Source organism: Ascaphus truei, chromosome 3 (assembly GCF_040206685.1).
Source record: "Ascaphus truei isolate aAscTru1 chromosome 3, aAscTru1.hap1, whole genome shotgun sequence".
Lineage (NCBI taxonomy): Eukaryota > Metazoa > Chordata > Amphibia > Anura > Ascaphidae > Ascaphus > Ascaphus truei.
The window spans coordinates 249923007-249941422 of record NC_134485.1 but is presented as its reverse complement, the minus strand read 5'-3'; the positions used below and the strand labels follow the sequence as shown (position 1 = coordinate 249941422).

Here is an 18416-nt window from a genome sequence, read left to right as displayed (position 1 = left end):
CCACCCAATAATAAACCCCAAAAAAACGTAAACAACACATAAATCCATGCCTATAAAATCACAGATTATTTATTTATTTTATTTATAAAATATTTTACCAGGAAGTAATATATTGAGAGTTACCTCTCGTTTTCAAGTATGTCCTGGGCACAGAGTTAAGACAAATAATACATGTTTACAAATACAGTTACATAAATGAGCAGGGTATAGATTATATACAAGACATTGTATGCACAATTAAAGATAATATATATTATGGGCGTATGAAACAGTTACAGACTAGTTTAAAATGTGTGACAGCCTTAGATTTGAAAGAACTTAAACTGGTGGTGGATATAAGAGTCTCTGGTAGGTTGTTCCAGTTTTGGGGTGCACGGTAAGAGAAGGAGGAGCGGCCGGATACTTTGTTAAGCCTTGGGACCATGAACAGTCTTTTGGAGTCTGATCTCAGGTGATAGGTGCTGCATGTGGTAGGACTGAGGAGCTTGTTCAGGTAGCTGGGTAGCTTGCCCATAAAGAATTTGAAGGCAAGACAGGAAAGGTGAACTTTGCGCCTAGACTCGAGTGATGACCAGTCTAGTTCTTTGAGCATTTTGCAGTGATGTGTGTTATAGTTGCATTGGAGAACAAAACGACAAATTGAATTGTAGAGGGTGTCAAGTTTGCTAAGGTGGGTTTGAGGTGCCGAGCCATATACTATGTCTCCATAGTCAATAATTGGCATTAGCATCTGCTGTGCGATACGCTTTCTGACCAGGAGACTTAGGGAGGATTTGTTCCTGTAAAGTACCCCTAGTTTTGCATAGGTCTTGGTTGTCAGGGTATCAATGTGCATCCCGAATGTTAAGTGGGAGTCAAACCATATGCCCAGGTATTTAAAACTAGTAACAGGAGTTAGGGTGGTGTTAGTGTTGGTTCCAATCTGGAGCTCAGTCGCTGGAAGCTTTAAAAATTTAGTCTTGGTCCCAAATACCATTGTTAGTCTTGTCAGTGTTTAAAAACAGTTTGTTTTGGGAAATCCAGTTTTCGGGTCTGAAAAAGTCAGACTGGAGTATGTGTTGAAGGTCAGAGAGGCTCCCCTGAGTACAAATAAAGTTGGGCGGGACTTCCAAAGCAGAGAGGGTCCTAGAAACTCCCCCTAAAATATGGGGGAACTCACAGAAATGTGCAAAAATATTAAATATAATGTATTCATGAAATGAACAGTGGAAAGTACATACAAAATAGGCTCTTAAATACAACACCTAGGTCCCTTCATGAAATATGGATGGCTGTACCCAGGTAACGTGCACGATATACAGATATCAATATAATGCAAGGAATACGGGTAGAAAAAGTCTCATAATAACCAGAGATAAGTAGGTTAAAGCTGCAGTTCAGTCAATATCCTGCGTGTGTGTTTTTTTTAATAAATCAGTTCTGTAGTAAGAAAAAATACTTTTAGCATTTTCTGTTTTTAAAAAAACAACTTTGAAAGACCAATTTTCTTGTATTCTATTTTAACAGCCATTTGCTAAGGCACTGCCCCTTCATGTCCTGTCACAAGCCCTGGCACACCCCTTTGTCAGCCCTGCCCTCCCTCTAGCACATGTCAGTGCAGGAGTGCTCATGAATATTCATGAGCTTCCACTGACAGACAAGCAGACTATAAACAGATCCCTTCACTAATTATGTCACCAAATTTCGACCTATCAATACATGGAGAACGAATTGACCTGCAGCTATGCAGTTCTTTAGGTAATTAGAGATTGCCCACATACAACTATTGAAGTAAAAAAATAAATTAAAAAAAAAAAAAAGAAAAGACTGAACTGCAGCTTTAAGCAGAGTAAAACATGGATTTTCTCCAAACTCCGATACAGAGTGAATAATGCAACTAGGTGACCCTGAGTAACATGTGCGTGCAATGAAGTAAAGTGTAACAATATATGATGGTATATTTATATTGTATCCATATACTGTCGGGTGCATGACCTATGATTCTGCTGATGCTATGACTGCTTTGTGATACACTGACAGTATATGGATACAACACAATATAATTGTAGATTTTTTTTCTACCAGTATTTCTTGTTATATTGATATCAGTTTACTGTGAAGATTTGCTTCATTAGGCCGAGTCCATAGAAGGACAGGCCGCGCTGAGCCGTGCGGACGCTCCGCACTGAGCCCCTGCATCCTCAATGAGGATGCCTTGAGAGGGGGCTCACGCGAGCGTCCGCAGGCGTGCTGAGGCGCTGGATTTTTCAGCCAACAGCCAAGCTGTTTTTCAGCGCGCTGTCGGCTGAAAACATCCAATCAGCGCGGAGCAGCGTCAACGTCACGGCGCAGTGACGTCGGCGCCGTGACGTTGACGTCGGTGCGTCGCGGGCGAATTGGCCCAGCGACGTCACTGCCCCGCCTCCCTCAGTCTCCCCCCGCCTACGATCGCGCACGCTGGCTCGCCTGCATGGGCATGAAATTGCGCAGATTTCAGCAGGTGAGCCTCAGCGGCAGCGGCAGCACGGCTCCCAACTCCTCACCCCTCTATAGCCCCAGCCTTAGATGGGAGCAAATAAATGTCCCACCTTTCAGTTATATATCAAATAGTCCACGGTTCGGTTATTTTCTCAATTTAAACACTAGAAAGCATCTTTTATACGGTCAGACCGTGAGCAAGCGCGTAGCGCGAAACATGTAGGTCGGATTTTCCTCTGCTTCCATGTTCCAATAAACCAGCTTATTTTATTTTTTTTAAACAATCTTTTTTCCTTTATTTGAGACATATGGCATATACACAAAAGACAGTTACATTGACAGTAGAGTCATAGGCACATGGCTGCAAACTTCATAAGTCAGATCCAATAACCTTTTTTCCTCTTTTCCGAGTTAGGCTGCGGCCCCGCTGCCGCTGAGCTCACATGAGCGGTGATGTCACCAGCTCTCAAGCATGAGCGATCGCTGTCCTGCAACATTTTTAGAGCAGGAGTGGGGGGTGGGGGGGGGGGGGGCGGGCTATTACTTGAGGGTGTGTGTCATTGGCTGTATAGGGGCTGTCTGTGTTTCTGTGTTTCATATCTATATATATATATATATATATATATATATATATATATATATATATATCCTCCCCCCTTCCCTCATCTCTCTCCCCCCCATTGCTCTCTCTCTCCTCCCCCCCATTGCTCTCTCTCTCCCTCCCCCATTGCCCTCTCTCTCTGCCCCCCCCATTGCTCTATCCCCCCCCCCCCATTGCTCTCTCTCTCTCTCTCACCCCATTGCTCTCCCCCCCATTGCTCTCTTTCTCTCCCCCCCTTGCTTTCTCTCCCCTTCTCCCCTCTCTCTCTCCCCCCCTCCCCCTCTCTCCCCCCCTCCCCCTCTCTCCCCTCTCTCCCCCACACTCTCCTCTCTCTCTCTCTCTCTCTCTCTCTCTCTCTCTCTCTCTCTCTCTCTCTCTCGTCTCTCTCTCTCTCTCTCTCTCTCTCTCTCTCTCTCTCTCTCTCTCTCTCTCTCTCTCTCTCTCTCTCTCTCTCCCCTTCTCCCTTCTCCCTTCTCCCTTCTCCCTTCTCCCCTCTCCCCCACCACACCACTCGGTTTCCCCCCCCCCTTAGTCTGTTTGCTTCCCCCCCCCTCCTTTCCACTTCTCTCTGCTGAATTCAGTGTCAGTGTGTGTGTGTGACAGGAGAGTAGAACAAGCCTCCTCTCTCTTACCATTGGTCAGAGCAGGGTCATGTGACCCTGCTCTCAGCACCAAAGTATCACTCCCTTGTCTCCCCAAGCAGAACGCTTGGGAGAGCGTGTGTGCAAGCGCATGAGCGCGCGAGCACAGCGGGAGAGGGGATGTGCTAATTCACATAGAAGGTAAGAGCGCCAAGCGAGCTCAGCGCCAGCGAGGACTCAGCCTTAGATCAGTGGGAGAAATAGAGGAGGGGGTGGGAGGAGGAGACAAAGAAAGAGGGGGAAGGGGTGGGCTGAGCCAAGGAGGGGGGTGGGGCGCGGGGAAACCAGCTTATTTTGAACAGTCTGTGGTCACCCTCTTTTTGCAATTGAGCGGGTGATGATGCGTCGCTGCATCTCTACATTCTGCCTACATATGTCTTCAGCCAATCATTAATGTTTAAACCAATATTGCTTCACATCCTTCTCTATCCATTGTTCTTCAAAGACTAACTATTTCACAAGATACCGATTTTTACTTTGATTTCCAAAACTCCCTTGTTCTGTAACTAAGTAACTATAGCATTAACGGTGTTTCTAATCTTTAAGACGATCACTATTGTATTGTTTTATGAAGTAACTATTTCTAACGACCCCAATATAATTTCTAATGTAATAATATATTCCTTATTTTAACTGGTTACATGTTGAATATATATGTATATAGACAATATAATGTCTTTATTATTAAGGCTTGAAATCGTCATGCATCTTACCTGGGTACAGCCATCCATATTTATCAAGTGGAATTCTCTGACTTTTTTGTATTTTAGAGTTCTATTTTGTATGTACTTTCCACTGTTTATTTCATTAATTTTCTGAAGCCAGGGTCACGTTTGATGTGTGAATGACTCCCGATAGCATTAACTCAGTTCCCTTTTAAATCACTCCAAGCCCTGTAATATTTCCTCCACTTTATTGGGAAAAGGCAGCAGGATACAGATACTTGTGGATGGTATGTAGTGGTGATTATTAGTTAGAAACCGGTAAAAAGAGATGGCCTCACCATGGGGGGTGAACAGAGAAGGGGTTCTGTACTCACTGTCTCCAGGGTAGAAAAGGAAGTGAGGGTCAGTGTGGGTAAAGGTAATAGCCTTGGGACAGACTATCTAGGCCATACAGGAGGGGGGCAGACTAGCCCATTCTGGTGAATATCACAGGGGCTGCAGTAGCAGCTCACTGCTTTCATGCCCAGAGGCAAGAAATACAACATTGTTGCAAGTTACACAGGCACAGTATGTGTGTGCAAACTCCATGCAGCTGAGAATAAGATCTGACAGGCAGAAGCTGCAAAGGAGAGAGGGGGGTGGGTCAGAAATGTAGTTCTTGTTCCGTAACAATTAATAAATGGTATTTGATATTTTTGCACATTTCCGTGAGCGCCCCCATTTTTTTGAGTTTTTGGGACTCTCTCTGCTTTAAGAGTCCCGCCCTCCCTTGCCAATCACTCTATATACAGAAAGAACCATCACCCTGTAGTAGCCCTGATTGGGCAAAACGCGCATCGGGTTATTTTGACGTCACAATCGCGACGCATACAATGCAGTCAGAAGTATAGCTTGATTTATTTATAATGTTCATTTAAAATGCTCAGCAATTATTAAAATTAAGTGATTATAGTAAGATTTCAGTAGCCGAGGGTCTCTGTGACCGTTGCACAGACCAGCACAGTGACACAATTTAGCTTAAATCTACCCAAAAATAGTCCTCTGTGGTGCTGAAATCCTGCTACTTGATCTTCTTATCTCTCTGATGGATATATAAGGAAAGAATATAACAACAAAATATGCTTCAATATATAATACAATACTGTATTCGTATTGCCACCTTATTGTGAAATCCCATTCAGTACAATGACCGGACTGGATCCCCACAGCGTGTCATCCCTGGGACGCCTCAGATTATTGAATGAAGGGAGTGTCTATAGAAAGATAGTTTACTCCTTAATTAACTTTATCCCTGTTGATATTAGGAGCCTAGTTACATAGTAGAATACACCCTGGTGGTGAATTGGATGGTAAAACTTAACTTATAGCTATTTGCTGTCTTCAGTATAGTTCACACTGTATGTAGAAATCATAGCTTGTGTTCCACATAGAAAATAGAATGGAAACCACACACAGTGCAAGACTGTTACAAACAAAACACTTTACTAAAAACATCAAAAATAAAAACAATTGGAATCACACTCACTAATTCCCTCTTAAAATCGCGCAGTGTGACCGTTCAGGCCGTCACAGCCTCTTTTGCTGTTTGTCCTGCAGAGTTAGTTTTCCCGGTAGTTGCAGGTTGTATCCGTCTTGCCCTGAGGTGTCCCTGCATCCGTGTGTATCCTTCGCTTCCACGTTTGTCTGTCTGTGACGTCAGCGGGCTCTACGACACTGTGACCAAATGGATATGGCTTAGACACAGTCCAAAGAGAGGTACTTATAGGCAGAGTGATGTCCAGTGTCTGTGGGGGTTTCCTCCAGCAGGTTCCAGGGACCAGTGTTGCTTGAAACAGTGTCTCTCTCTCTTCCCCTGGGTTCTCTCTAGCAGCACAGACTCTTCCTGTGCTAGAGATGCTAGGGGAAGAGAGATACACAGGAAGAGTCTGTGCTGCTAGAGAGACCCAGGGGAAGAGAGACATTGTTTCAAGCAACACTGGTCCCTGGAACTTGTTGGAAGGAACCCCCACAGGCACTGGACTGATGTGGATAGCACCCTGCCTACAGGTACCTCTCGTTGGACTGTGTCTAAGCCATATCCATTTGGTCACAGTGCCGTAGAGCCCGCTGACGTCACAGACAGACTAACGCAGAATCGGAGGATACACACGGATGCAGGGACACCTCAGGGCAAAACAGATACAACCTGTATCTACCAGGAACACCAACTCTGTAGGACAAACGGAAAAGGGGCTGTGACGGCCTGAACGGTCACACTGCGCGATTTTAAGAGGGAATTCGTGGGTGAGATTCCAATTGTTTTTATTTTTGATGTTTTTAGTAAAGTGTTTTGTTTGTAACAGTCTTGCACTGTGTGTGGTTTCCATTCTATTTTCTATGTGGAACACAAGCTATGATTTCTACATACAGTGTCAACTATACTGAAGACAGCAAATAGCTATAAGTTAAGTTTTACCATCCAATTCACCACCAGGGTGTATTCTACTATGTAACTAGGCACCTAATATCAACAGGGATAAAGTTAATTATGGAGTAAACTATCTTTCTATAGACACACCCTTCATTCAATAATCTGAGGTGTCCCAGGGATCACACGCTGTGGGGATCCAGTCCGGTCATTGTACTGAATGGGATTTCACAATAAGGTGGCAATACGAATACAGTATTGTATTATATATTGAAGCATATTTTGTTGTTATATTCTTTCCCTATATATCCATCAGAGAGATAAGAAGATCAAGTACCAGGATTTCAGTGCCAAAGAGGACTATTTTTGGGTAGATTTAATCAAGAAGGACGTTTAAACAAGCCTTCAAGTCTTCAGGGCTGCAAGACACTGGACTTTGTAACATATCGGTATCGTAGTCATTACAAGTGCAGCACTGTAGGAAACTCTATCTTTGAGCGCTAGAGCTGTGTTTTAGTAGACAATTTAGCTTAACTTGCATTACAAGTATCCACCCGCTTGTAGATACTTTTCTCTCACTGTTCTCACTCAACGATTTGCAGACTTTTCTGTTCTAAGTTCTATATCACCAGTAGTCAGAGCAATTATTTTCAACGGGGGTTCCGCATCCACGAGGGTGGGGAGAGCTGGGCAGCTCAGGGGAGGGAGAGAGTGTGAGTGGGGGGAGAAATGGGGGAGACTGTAAGTGGGCAAGAGAGAGGGGTAGGGTATAAGGGGGAGGAGGAGAGGTTATAAGGGGGGGAGGAGAGGGAGAGACTGGAGAAGAGTAGAGAGCATAAAGGGGGGGGGAGAAAGTGAGAGGGGGGAAAGAGGGTTAGGGTTGCCCAGAGAACGGGTGCTCAAACATTTTCGTCTGCTCCCCCCTGCTTGCGCCCCCTCCCCTCTTAACTTGTTTCTGACATCACAACGTCATGTGACCCCAGAGTGTCATTTGACACCGCGTCGCCAGTAGCTGCCAGAGACATGTTAAGGGAATTTACAAAGGCCTTGAGTAAGGCCGTAGGCGCCGTGCCCACCCCAGAAAATTTTGCGACCCCCGGTTTGCACACCCCTGCCCCAGAATATCACAATTTAATTCTAGGGTTCATTAACCAAAAAAAAAAAAGCTGAAAACCACGGCGTTAGAGAGTGAGAGGTTACACCTCGTTGGTATTTAGTTACATATTTGGGGAGCAATCTAGTAAACGGTTTTAGTGCACTTCATGCACCCACTGTAGATGTACCAGCACCACGGCAAATTATATCTCCACATTATAGATGATCACGGCCCTCTCTAGTTGGGATTCTTATCCCATTTAACTCGTATTGATTTCCTGCCACGTGCATTAAGTTTCTGTAAATAAGTTATATATTATTTTATATAGAGGCAGTTTCAGAGTGCATCAATAGGGTTCTTTTTGTATATAGTCACTCCGTTGTTACTCCCTTTATAGAGGGAGCAATCCTACCCACCAGCCAGCTCTATACAGTTGAGCAGGTTATCTCTCTCCTTTTTGTGCCTTAAATTATAGAGAGAATCATTTTGGGTTGTCTTCAATTCATTAGAAGAAGACACAATTACATAACATGACAGAGAGAATTAAGTGCTTCTTGGTTGAAAAACACTCGAGGGATCCTGCTTCTCTGTATCCCTCACTCCTCATTATTGTCTGGTAAAGTAGATGTTGTTTTACCTGATCAGCTTAAACTCCACGCGGCCACAGTTGCTAACCATTTAAGTGCTAGACGAATAGCTGCAGTGTTGCTTACAGAAGAGTTCAGTGATCTCATGAACTACTGTATACTAGTCAGACTATACATGAGATTGTGCTGCTAGAAAACAAAATTGCATTCTAGTGAAATAATGTGACCAGGTACATAGCGGCAGATTCATCAAGCTCCAGTGCAGGGCATCAGGCCTGATCCGGCTTTCAATCAGTAGCAATTAACGCCAGTTTGGATGCGATACCCTGCATTGGTGCTAGATGAATCCTGATGTTAGACCGTTACAGCACATTGAATCCAGGCAAAGAAGATACAGCGCTCAAATGAGAAGGCACCGGCCATCAACTCTTAAACGACGTCTTACTCCTTTACGTAATGGCATGTTGCCATGGTACTGCGTCGCCACGTGATGTCATGATGCACCCCCCAAGCAGATTTTCTGATTGCACCCCTGTATGTTGGTAGGTTAGGGTTAGACCAATTTGTTTTTGTTTTTTGTGTGTTTACCCCTCTGCTGCCAGGGGGGCAAGCAATTATCGTTTTATTTGAAAAGCGCCAACATATTCCACAGCGCGGTACAGTGGGGGTACGGAGAGACATCCGTTACATAAACAGAGTGACATATGAATAAGGACAGGCAGATACAGAGAGGTAATGAGGGCCCTGCTCATGAGCGCAATTCATTGCAAAGCACATCCATTTAATTTATTTTTGCATTTTCATCAATTGTATTAGAAGCGAAATCCTAGTTTTCAACTTTTTTTTTTATGGTTATGAAACCTTAGAATCAGATTCAACACTCTCTCCTCCCCCCCTGTATCTCTCTTCCCCCCCTGTATCTCTCTTCCCCCCCTGTATCTCTCTTCCCCCCCTGTATCTCTCTTCCCCCCCTGTATCTCTCTTCCCCCCACCCCCTCAGGCCGAGTCCATGGTGCAGGCACACGCGTGACAGTGTGCATGGCCCCGCACGCGCCTGTCAGCCGAGCGATCTGTGAACTACAGATCCGCGCGACGGGGAGGCTTGGCCGCTGACATCACGGAGCTGGTTCGCCCTCATTTGGCGAACCGCTCATGTTACACGGCCGTCACGAGACAAAGATTAAAAAAACTTTGTTTTGCGAAAACCCCGCGTGCGAACTCTGGACGTGAGCATAGACCTCAATGTGTTTGATCGCCCGCGCGGTCGCGCTCAACATGGACGCGGCCTTACAATCCCTCACTTCCCCATCACACTCCCCCTTTCTCTCCCCTTACACCCCTTCTCTCCACCCCTCTTTATCTCCCCCCTCCCCCACTCTCTTCGCCTCTTTCCCCCCTTACACTCACTCTCTTCCATCTCATAGTACCCCATCACACCCTTCTCTCTCTCTCTCACCCCTCTTAAATGCCTCTCTCTCTCTTCCCCCTCCCCTTCTCTCCCTCGCGCCCTATCCCTCCCCCTCTACTTACATTTGCCTTTGGGCCTGCACCAGTCTGCAGCTCCCTCCTCCTGGAGCTGACAGCAGCTGAGCTCGGGAGCCACCGGGTCACTCCTTCCTGGGGTTCCGCTGCTCCTGGGACATTCAGAGTTGTCACAGCTCCCCCCCCTCCCCCCGGGTTCTGTGGAACCGCGATTGAAAATCACTGTGTTAGAGTGATGCTGAAAGGACCCCTGTGGTATTGTTGTAATCCTCGTAGGGCAATAGCATAGAGGTATACATGTCATATTTGGCAGAAGCAGATGAATGTTTAGCTGCCTTTCTAAGCCGTTCCTCCATTGGTTGAAGTGTGATGGTACTAGGAGTTTACAACTCCAAAATGCCGCTAGTTTTCTAATTTACAACCAAAATGCCACAACTTTTTATTGATAAAAAGCAGAAGGAGCTGCTCAGTGAGTAATGACAATGACTGGCACTGAGAGTTTGAAGCAGGGGAACCTGATTCAATTCCCGGAGTCGGCTCATTGTGACCTTGGGCAAGTCACTTTATCTCCCTGTGCCTCAGGCTTCAAAAACATAGACTGTAAGCTCCACGGGGCAGGGACTGTGCCTGCAAAATGTCTCTGTAAAGCGCTAAGTATAACTAGCAGCGCTATACAAGAACATGCTATTATTATTATAAACTTATGGTTCCACTTTCTAAAATAAATCCATTTATCTGTTTTCTGAGAATACATTTTGTGTGGATCTTTATAAAAAATCAGCAAATTGATTTTCCTCAATATTACATTAAAAAATGAATCTTAGACAAAGGAGCACTATTTATTTTTTTTAGGCCACTTCAACATTGTTTATCTTTAAAAAACAAATCCACAATGAATATAGACAGTCTGGCCACAGGATGTCACTGTCACCTCATGTTATTATACTGTATGTGTGACTATTGTTTGAACCTGCACAGCATTTGAAGTATAACTTGTTACCATGACAGAGTATATCTTGATCTAAATGACATTTCATAATATATTTATCCAACCAATATAAGACTTTGTGTGAAGAACATATAGAAGCCAAACACGTGCAAGCTTGTAAAATGTACATCTTTATTAATGGGCAATACATATTCCTAATACGGTCCCTAGCAGAGACTAGTAACCCCTTCAGTGCTGCCGGCTCAGTCACAGGGGCTATTACCTTGTATATGCCTTATTTATTCACATCCAGCCAAATAATCGGGTCTGGGGCGGCAAATTTCGTGAGGGGCGGAGGGGGGGTTTTGAGCGGCAAATTTCTCTCAACCCTACAACAATTAAACGATTTCCGGTGGAGAGCGTGGGGCCTCTATAATGGTCTCCTCCTCCTGCAGCGTTGCGGCGTCAAATGACACCGCAATGTCGCATGGCGTCTCGTTGTCATGGAAACAAGACGCCACGTGCCGTCGAGACGACGCTGCAAGAGGAGGCAGTCAGGGCGGCAAAAAGGTAAGTGCCTATGGGTGGGCAAATTCTAAAACCGGCCCTGCAAGTGATTGCTCTTCATTATACCTTCGCAATTGAAAATCTGCTGTTGGAGAGACATTCGCTCTCGCCGTTTCCGTTAAGGGTTCAGCATGCTGATTTAGCTGTTTGTACTTACTTGTTACCCCCCTTACAGAGGCATTTCTTCAGGAATATTGGATCGATTCTGACCTATGCATTCTTTGGTACCGCCGTCTCGTGCTTCATTATCGGGTGAGTCGTGAACACTACGCAAGATAATGTTTTATTACTGTCACTACACCACAGTGCTATTCCACAACTCAAATGGAGACGGGAGAGATGATGGAGGGTAACCCGCTCTACGTGTTCCCTAGCAGTCCACACACGCTATATTTGTCTGGATTTCTTAGGTTTTACATGAATATTTTGGATCTGTTTCTTTCACTTGAAATAATGGTCGTCTTTTCTGTCAAATGTCTGCATAGCATTACTATCCAATCTGTAGCAGTGCCCTCTGGCAGCGTCGGAGTTGAATAATCTATCTATGATTTTCAAGTAAGAAGTGACATTTGCCAGGAGAAATGAAGAAAAAATAGATGTATACATGTATTTTTATTACATGTGCTTGTCATAAATGTTTTTTAAAGGGGATCACAGACATAAGATCACATTTTGTGTCATTGGGAGAAGAGCGCTATATAACTAAAGTTTTATTTGTTCGTAATTTAAAAAATTGACTTATTACAAAGGAATTTTTATCTGTATCTTTTTGTACATGTTCATCCCTGATAATATTATTCATGTTTATACCAGGAGAGTGATCATTAAGATTGATGGCTATAAGTATTGTAGTGTTTGTAAACATTTTGAAGGTTATATATTTGATTGTTGGGTACATGGCCACCGACGGGGGAGGGGGGAGGTGTGAACGGCAGTCTCGGGCCCGGAGAGTGAGGGGGCCTGGGCTCCCTGCTGGCCAATGAGGAGAAGAAACACTCACGACTAGCTTAGCTGTGGAGCCAATCAGGGCCTTCCTTATGGGTGGGAATTAGCTGATATAAGTAACTGCACAGGTGGGGAAAACATGCTTGAATCTTTCAGTTGTACAGCTGCCTATTCCTACTCCAAAACCAGGGTCCTACGCCCCAGTACTCCCTCCGCTCTCACCACCACTATAGCATCCCCCTCCAGCCCATTATGCCCCTGTAGGCCCATAACATTCCCCCCCGGTCTGTTCCATAACATCCCCTGCTCCCTCTGGTCCATGACATCCCCCCTCTGGCCCGTAACAAATTAACCCCCCTATCTAGTATCCACAACCTTTACAGGGCTCTGCAGTCCCCCTCTGTGGGCTGTCTAAAGCCCCCCTCCGTGAGCCGTTGCAGGTCCCTTCACATGGCCCCTCCGTGGGCTGTCTCAAGGCCCCCTCTGTGTGAAGTGCCACTGGAGGTCCTTTCACAGCTCCCTCCTTGAGCCTCCATGCAGTGCAGTCCATCACAGGCCCATCCCCCACATGTTCCTGCTTCCTCCTCCAGCTCTCCACTCTATACCAAGGTAAACTACCCTCAGCCAATACCTCTTTACCTTATCCCATATCTTGCCACAATTACCCCATACCTTGCCGCCCCCTTACCCCATGCCTTTTCTCCCTCCCCCTACCCCATACCTATTCTCCCCATAACAATTCTCTCCCCTCCCCCTTACCACATAACTATTCTCCCTCTCCACCTTACCCCATAACAATTCTCCCTCCTCCCCGTTACCCCATAACAATGCTCCCCCCCCCCCTTACCACATAACTATTCTCCCTCTCCCCCTTACCCCATAACAATTCTCCCCCCCTCCCTCTTACCCCATACCTATTTGCGTGCCAAAAGCCCTTTGTCTTTCAAGAAAAAAATCTAAAGAAAGTATAAATGTAATCAATGTATCTGTGTAATTGGCTTCTTTAGAAATATTTAATCATTCTTAAAGTAAAAGTGAGGGGGGCAGAGGATGTATGTAGGGGGGGGGAGAGGGGTGTGAGGGAGGGGCAGAGGGGATGTAAGAGATGGGGAGGGGGAGAAATACATGGGCAGTTTGGGGAGTGTGAGAAGAGGGAGAGAAATAGAGAGGGTGTAAGAGTCGGGGCTCGCAAAGGCCGCGGACACGGGTGGAAACTCTAGTTCTGGCCCCCCATAGAAACTGTTGACGGCTCTGTTTGGGTAAATGTTATGCTTGCTCGGTTGCCGAGGAGATGACGCCATGCGCCATAGTAGTCCTAATTGCTGTCTCCTTCCGGATATTACGCATTATATATTGATGTCTCACGAACGAGCCCCCAGAGATTTCTGGTTTGATCACTATATAAATGCTTCTAATATTGTTTATTTACTCTTTAATAAAGCACAATTGTGGGCGCGAAATGCGTGGGGGGGAGGTTCCTTTGGCGCCTCCTTTTATATGGCTAAAAAAGAAATATATTTTTTACCCTCATCTTTGCAGAGGCCTCACGCTCTTCCCCACAACATTGAAATGAAATGTTGGTGGGGGAGCGTGCGAGGCCTCAGTAATGCTTACCTGCTCTCCGGCGATGCGTTGCAATGACAATGCGGCTTGAAATTGCAACTCGTACCCGTGCTAGAGCGCAGGTAAGGGGGGCGGGGGCACAAACAGAAAAGTTTGCGTACCCCTGCCATAGAGTTTCCTTTTGCACGATGTTTCAAAATGTTCAATATGCAATAAAACCTGGATTAGACTCAAATAATGACATGAAGCAAGTTTCATAAAACTGATTATGTTAGACATGGGATATTAGCTTTGCATAGGAGTGATGCCACAGTAACCATGTGTTTTATTTTTGAAGAAGAAAAATCCCATAGAAAGCAATATGACTTTTAATCTTGTGTAATTACATGCCCTATAATTACTTTAGATTTGCCCTGATACATGGGGCATTGGTAAATAGCTTTTCTGTGTTTTTGTAGCTATTGCAATGTTAAAGAAAAGAACATCTCCAATTCTCGCTGTGTGTTGTATGGGGATAATGAGTGATCAATGTACGCATGACTGGAGTTTCTTGGTGTGCCTGAGAAGTAATGGATTTTCTGTGTTCACTGTAGGAATCTCATGTATGGTGTGGTGAAATTAATGAAGCTCGTAGGACAACTAAATTACAAGTTTTACTACACCGACTGCCTCTTTTTTGGAGCCATTATCTCTGCGACGGACCCAGGTACTCGCCTCTGTAATGGGCTAGAGCAGACTTTATCAATACATTCCAATAATCATTGCAAAAAAATATGCCTTTTATTGTTCATTCATTTTGATTCACACCAGCACATCAGTGAAGGAATTAATAGGCTCAAACATTGGTTGAAGCATTTTTTTTTTTAAATTCACGATCAGAAAAAGCAGATGGAAAAAAGTTAAAACCAAACTAATTTTGTTTGAGCTGTTTCCAAGTATCATAATACAACAGCAATTGATGTTACCAGTGTGTGGAACTCGTCCTTTGTGTGTAGGGGAAAAAGTGATGTCTTGATTGCATGTCTGTCAGATTAGATCATACACTGAGAACTGCTACGCTGGCCCCTAAGCTGTCAATGTTCAGGGAGCCAAATACATGAGAGTTGTGTGTTCTGGAAAGAATGGAACTCCAGTGAAGTTTGCTCGGACACTGTTGCTGGGGAAAAAGTAAGATTGACTTCCAGCGAGTGAGACTCACTTCCAGTTAGTAAGACTTGAGAGAGTTGCACTTCTGTAAGTTCTGCCATACATTGTTCTACGCAGTATGTGGCTCGGTTCAACTTTGTGCGGTAAAATGTGGGTCCCCCTAGGAGACCTCACAAAGGTCACAGTATAAAAGCAACCTGGTGATCACCGGCTCCTCAGCATCATGACCACAATGAGCCCAACGGCAATACTTAGTGATGGGAGCCGTAACATTATGAACATTTAGAAAGGAGAACGTGGGGGTTGTATGCATGAAATTATCAGGTTACATCATTTTCATTGTTGTGCAGTTTTCATGGCACTTTACCTAACTTTGCACATATTTATTTTTTCTTCCTGTAACACTGTGGTTCAATCACGAGTCCCATTACCAGACTTCCTCATTCATCACCCCTCAGAAGTGTGGTGACTTACTGCATACTCCGCAGGACGTAGAACACTTAAATGCATTAAAGCGGAATAGCGTCCCAATTCGTGATTCGGTGGATTGGAATATTCCAGAAATGGATAAAACCTGCATTTCAGACAATCCTTTGATTGGGCGATATCAGAATATCCCACCTATGCAATTGTTACATGCTTGTATAGTGCAACTGGATGGTGCGATACAGTGTAACTGGGGACCGTTTTAGAAAAGTGCTTGGCACTTTATTCTTATAGTGCATGTGTTTTGGAGCATGCACCCAGCAAACGGCTTATACAGTATAATAATATTAATTCTTGTGCTTCTTTTAAAGTGACTGTCCTGGCAATATTTAACGAACTGCACGCAGACGTGGATCTCTATGCTCTTCTGTTTGGTGAAAGTGTTCTGAATGATGCTGTAGCTATTGTGTTGTCTTCGTAAGTACCTTCCTGTTCTTGCTATGTGCACTTTCTTTCAAAAAAGTCTTACAACATTGCAATCGCCTGCATGCATCAATATTTTCCAGTATAATCGCTGCAGACATGTTGTCCGGGACATCGGATTCCCAAAGCTCGGCTCCCTTTTTTTAATACCAGTGGTACACTTACTGGGGGGGAGGGAGTCTGATAGAAGCTTGTTATGTTATTTATAAAATATTTATTTATTTATTTATAAAATATTTTACCAGGAAGTAATACATTGAGAGTTACCTCTCGTTTTCAAGTATGTCCTGGGCACAGAGTAAAACAAATAATACATGGTTACAAATACAGTTACATAAATGAACAAGGTATACATTTATATACAAGACATTGCATGCACAGTTAAAGAAAATATATATTATGAGCTTATGAAACAGTTACAGACCAGATTAAAGTGTGAGACAGCCTTAGATTTGAAAGAACTTAAGCTGGTGGTGGATATGAGAATCTCTGGTAGGTTGTTCCAGTTTTGGGGTGCACGGAAGGAGAAGGAGGAACGTCCGGATACTTTGTTGAGTCTTGGGACCATGAATAGTCTTTTGGAGTCTGATCTCAGGTGATAGGTACTGCATGTGGTAGGGGTGAGGAGCTTGTTCAGGTAGCTGGGTAGCTTGCCCAGAAAGTATTTGAGGGTGAGACAGGAAAGGTGAACTTTGCGCCTAGACTCTAGTGATGACCAATCTAGTTCTTTGAGCATTTCGCAGTGATGTGTGTTGTAGTTGCATTGGAGAACAAAACGACAAATTGAATTGTAGAGGGTGTCAAGTTTGCTAAGGTGGGTTTGAGGAGCCGAGCCATATACTATGTCTCCATAGTCAATAATTGGCATTAGCATCTGCTGTGCAATACGCTTTCTGACCAGGAGACTTAGGGAGGATTTGTTCCTGTAAAGTACCCCTAGTTTGGCATAGGTCTTGGTTGTCAGGGTATCAATGTGCATCCCGAATGTTAAGTGGGTGTCAAACCATAAGCCCAGGTATTTAAAACTAGTGACAGGTGTTAGGGTGGTTTTAGCGTTGGTTCTAATCAGGAGCTCAGTCACTGGAAGCTTTACAAATTTAGTCTTGGTCCCAAATACCATTGTTACAGTCTTGTCAGTGTTTAAAAACAGTTTGTTTTGGGAAATCCAGTTTTCGAGTCTCAAAAAGTCAGACTGAAGTATGTGTTGAAGGTCAGAGAGGCTATGGCTGTGTGCATATAGGATTGTGTCATCTGCATACATGTGTATTGAGGCTTCCTTACAAGCTGTGGGAAGATCATTAATGAACACTGAGAAGAGTAGGGGCCCCAGAACAGAGCCTTGCGGGACACCACAGGTGATATCCAGGGGGTTGGAGTTAGAGCCTGAGATGGACACATGTTGGGATCTTCCTGATAGGTAGGACTGAAACCAGTTTAAAGCATGTTTCCCTATTCCAGAGCTCTGGAGTTTGTTAAGCAGGATAGCATGATCAACTGTGTCAAAAGCCTTTGCAAAATCTAGGAATACTGCACCAGTGAGTTGTCCCCGTTCCATTCCACACTGGATTTCATTGCAAACTTTTAGCAGGGTAGTTACGGTGGAGTTAAGGTGGTTATGTGCACCTTCTATCTCTAGAGAAACCATGGCGTGGGGACCGGGTTTTTTAAAAAAAGTACTAAACATTACATTGTAGACCTACTACAAATTTTGCCTCAATCAGAGTTGCTTTTACTTTCGTATTCTGGTTAGTTTTAAAAACATGTAGCATGACTTGCCTGTGTGTTCGTGCATTGTGTTCTCACATACGTGTTTAGGTTTCTTTTAGAACACATTGTGGTGGAAAAAGCTCTGGTGGAACCATTATTGGATAGGGATAAAAAAAAAAAAAAACTTAGGGAGGAAGAGGTTAACTTATTTTACAGTTGCCCACGACACCCAGTATACTCTTTTGATATTGTACATCCTCACTGTAATAAAGTGACCAAACAGCCAATGTAGCCTCCATCACACTGGGTTCTGTAACCATACTCTTTGCCCGGGATTGACTAAACTCCCATGAGGGGAATCGGAGCTCAATCGTGAGCTCGGCAGGAATGTCACTTATCCGAGAATTGAGCTCCGATGCCTTACATTGAATCTCAGTGAATCTCCCCCATTGTGCATTGAAAGCGCGTTAGCCTCAAATGCCAATCTTTTCTGTTCACTTTAGGGTGTCAATGAGAATAAAGTCTCAAGGAAAAGTATATAGTGCCCCAGGTCCTTCTCTAGCAGTTATTTTCTGGTATATTTTAAAACTAATATGTGCGCCCACCTACTGCATCTCTCCCCCCCGCATCCCTCTCGCATCACTGCTAGCTGTCTGAATGTATATAAACATTGCCACACATTAGCACAGTATAACACCTTCATAATCACATGCTG

At 44.3% G+C, this 18416-nt stretch overlaps 1 protein-coding gene across 4 annotated transcripts in view; it reads left to right on the top strand.

Annotated features, from left to right (window-relative positions):
* SLC9A7 (solute carrier family 9 member A7) overlaps positions 1 to 18416 on the top strand; it is a 138232-nt gene that overhangs the window by 66607 nt on the left and 53209 nt on the right. For all 4 annotated transcript variants that reach the window (XM_075590588.1, XM_075590589.1, XM_075590587.1 and 1 more), the window contains exons 4-6: positions 11607 to 11683; positions 14533 to 14645; positions 15883 to 15988. In XM_075590588.1, coding sequence (XP_075446703.1) covers positions 11607 to 11683; positions 14533 to 14645; positions 15883 to 15988 — 296 coding nt within the window. The remainder of the gene's footprint in view (positions 1 to 11606; positions 11684 to 14532; positions 14646 to 15882; positions 15989 to 18416) is intronic.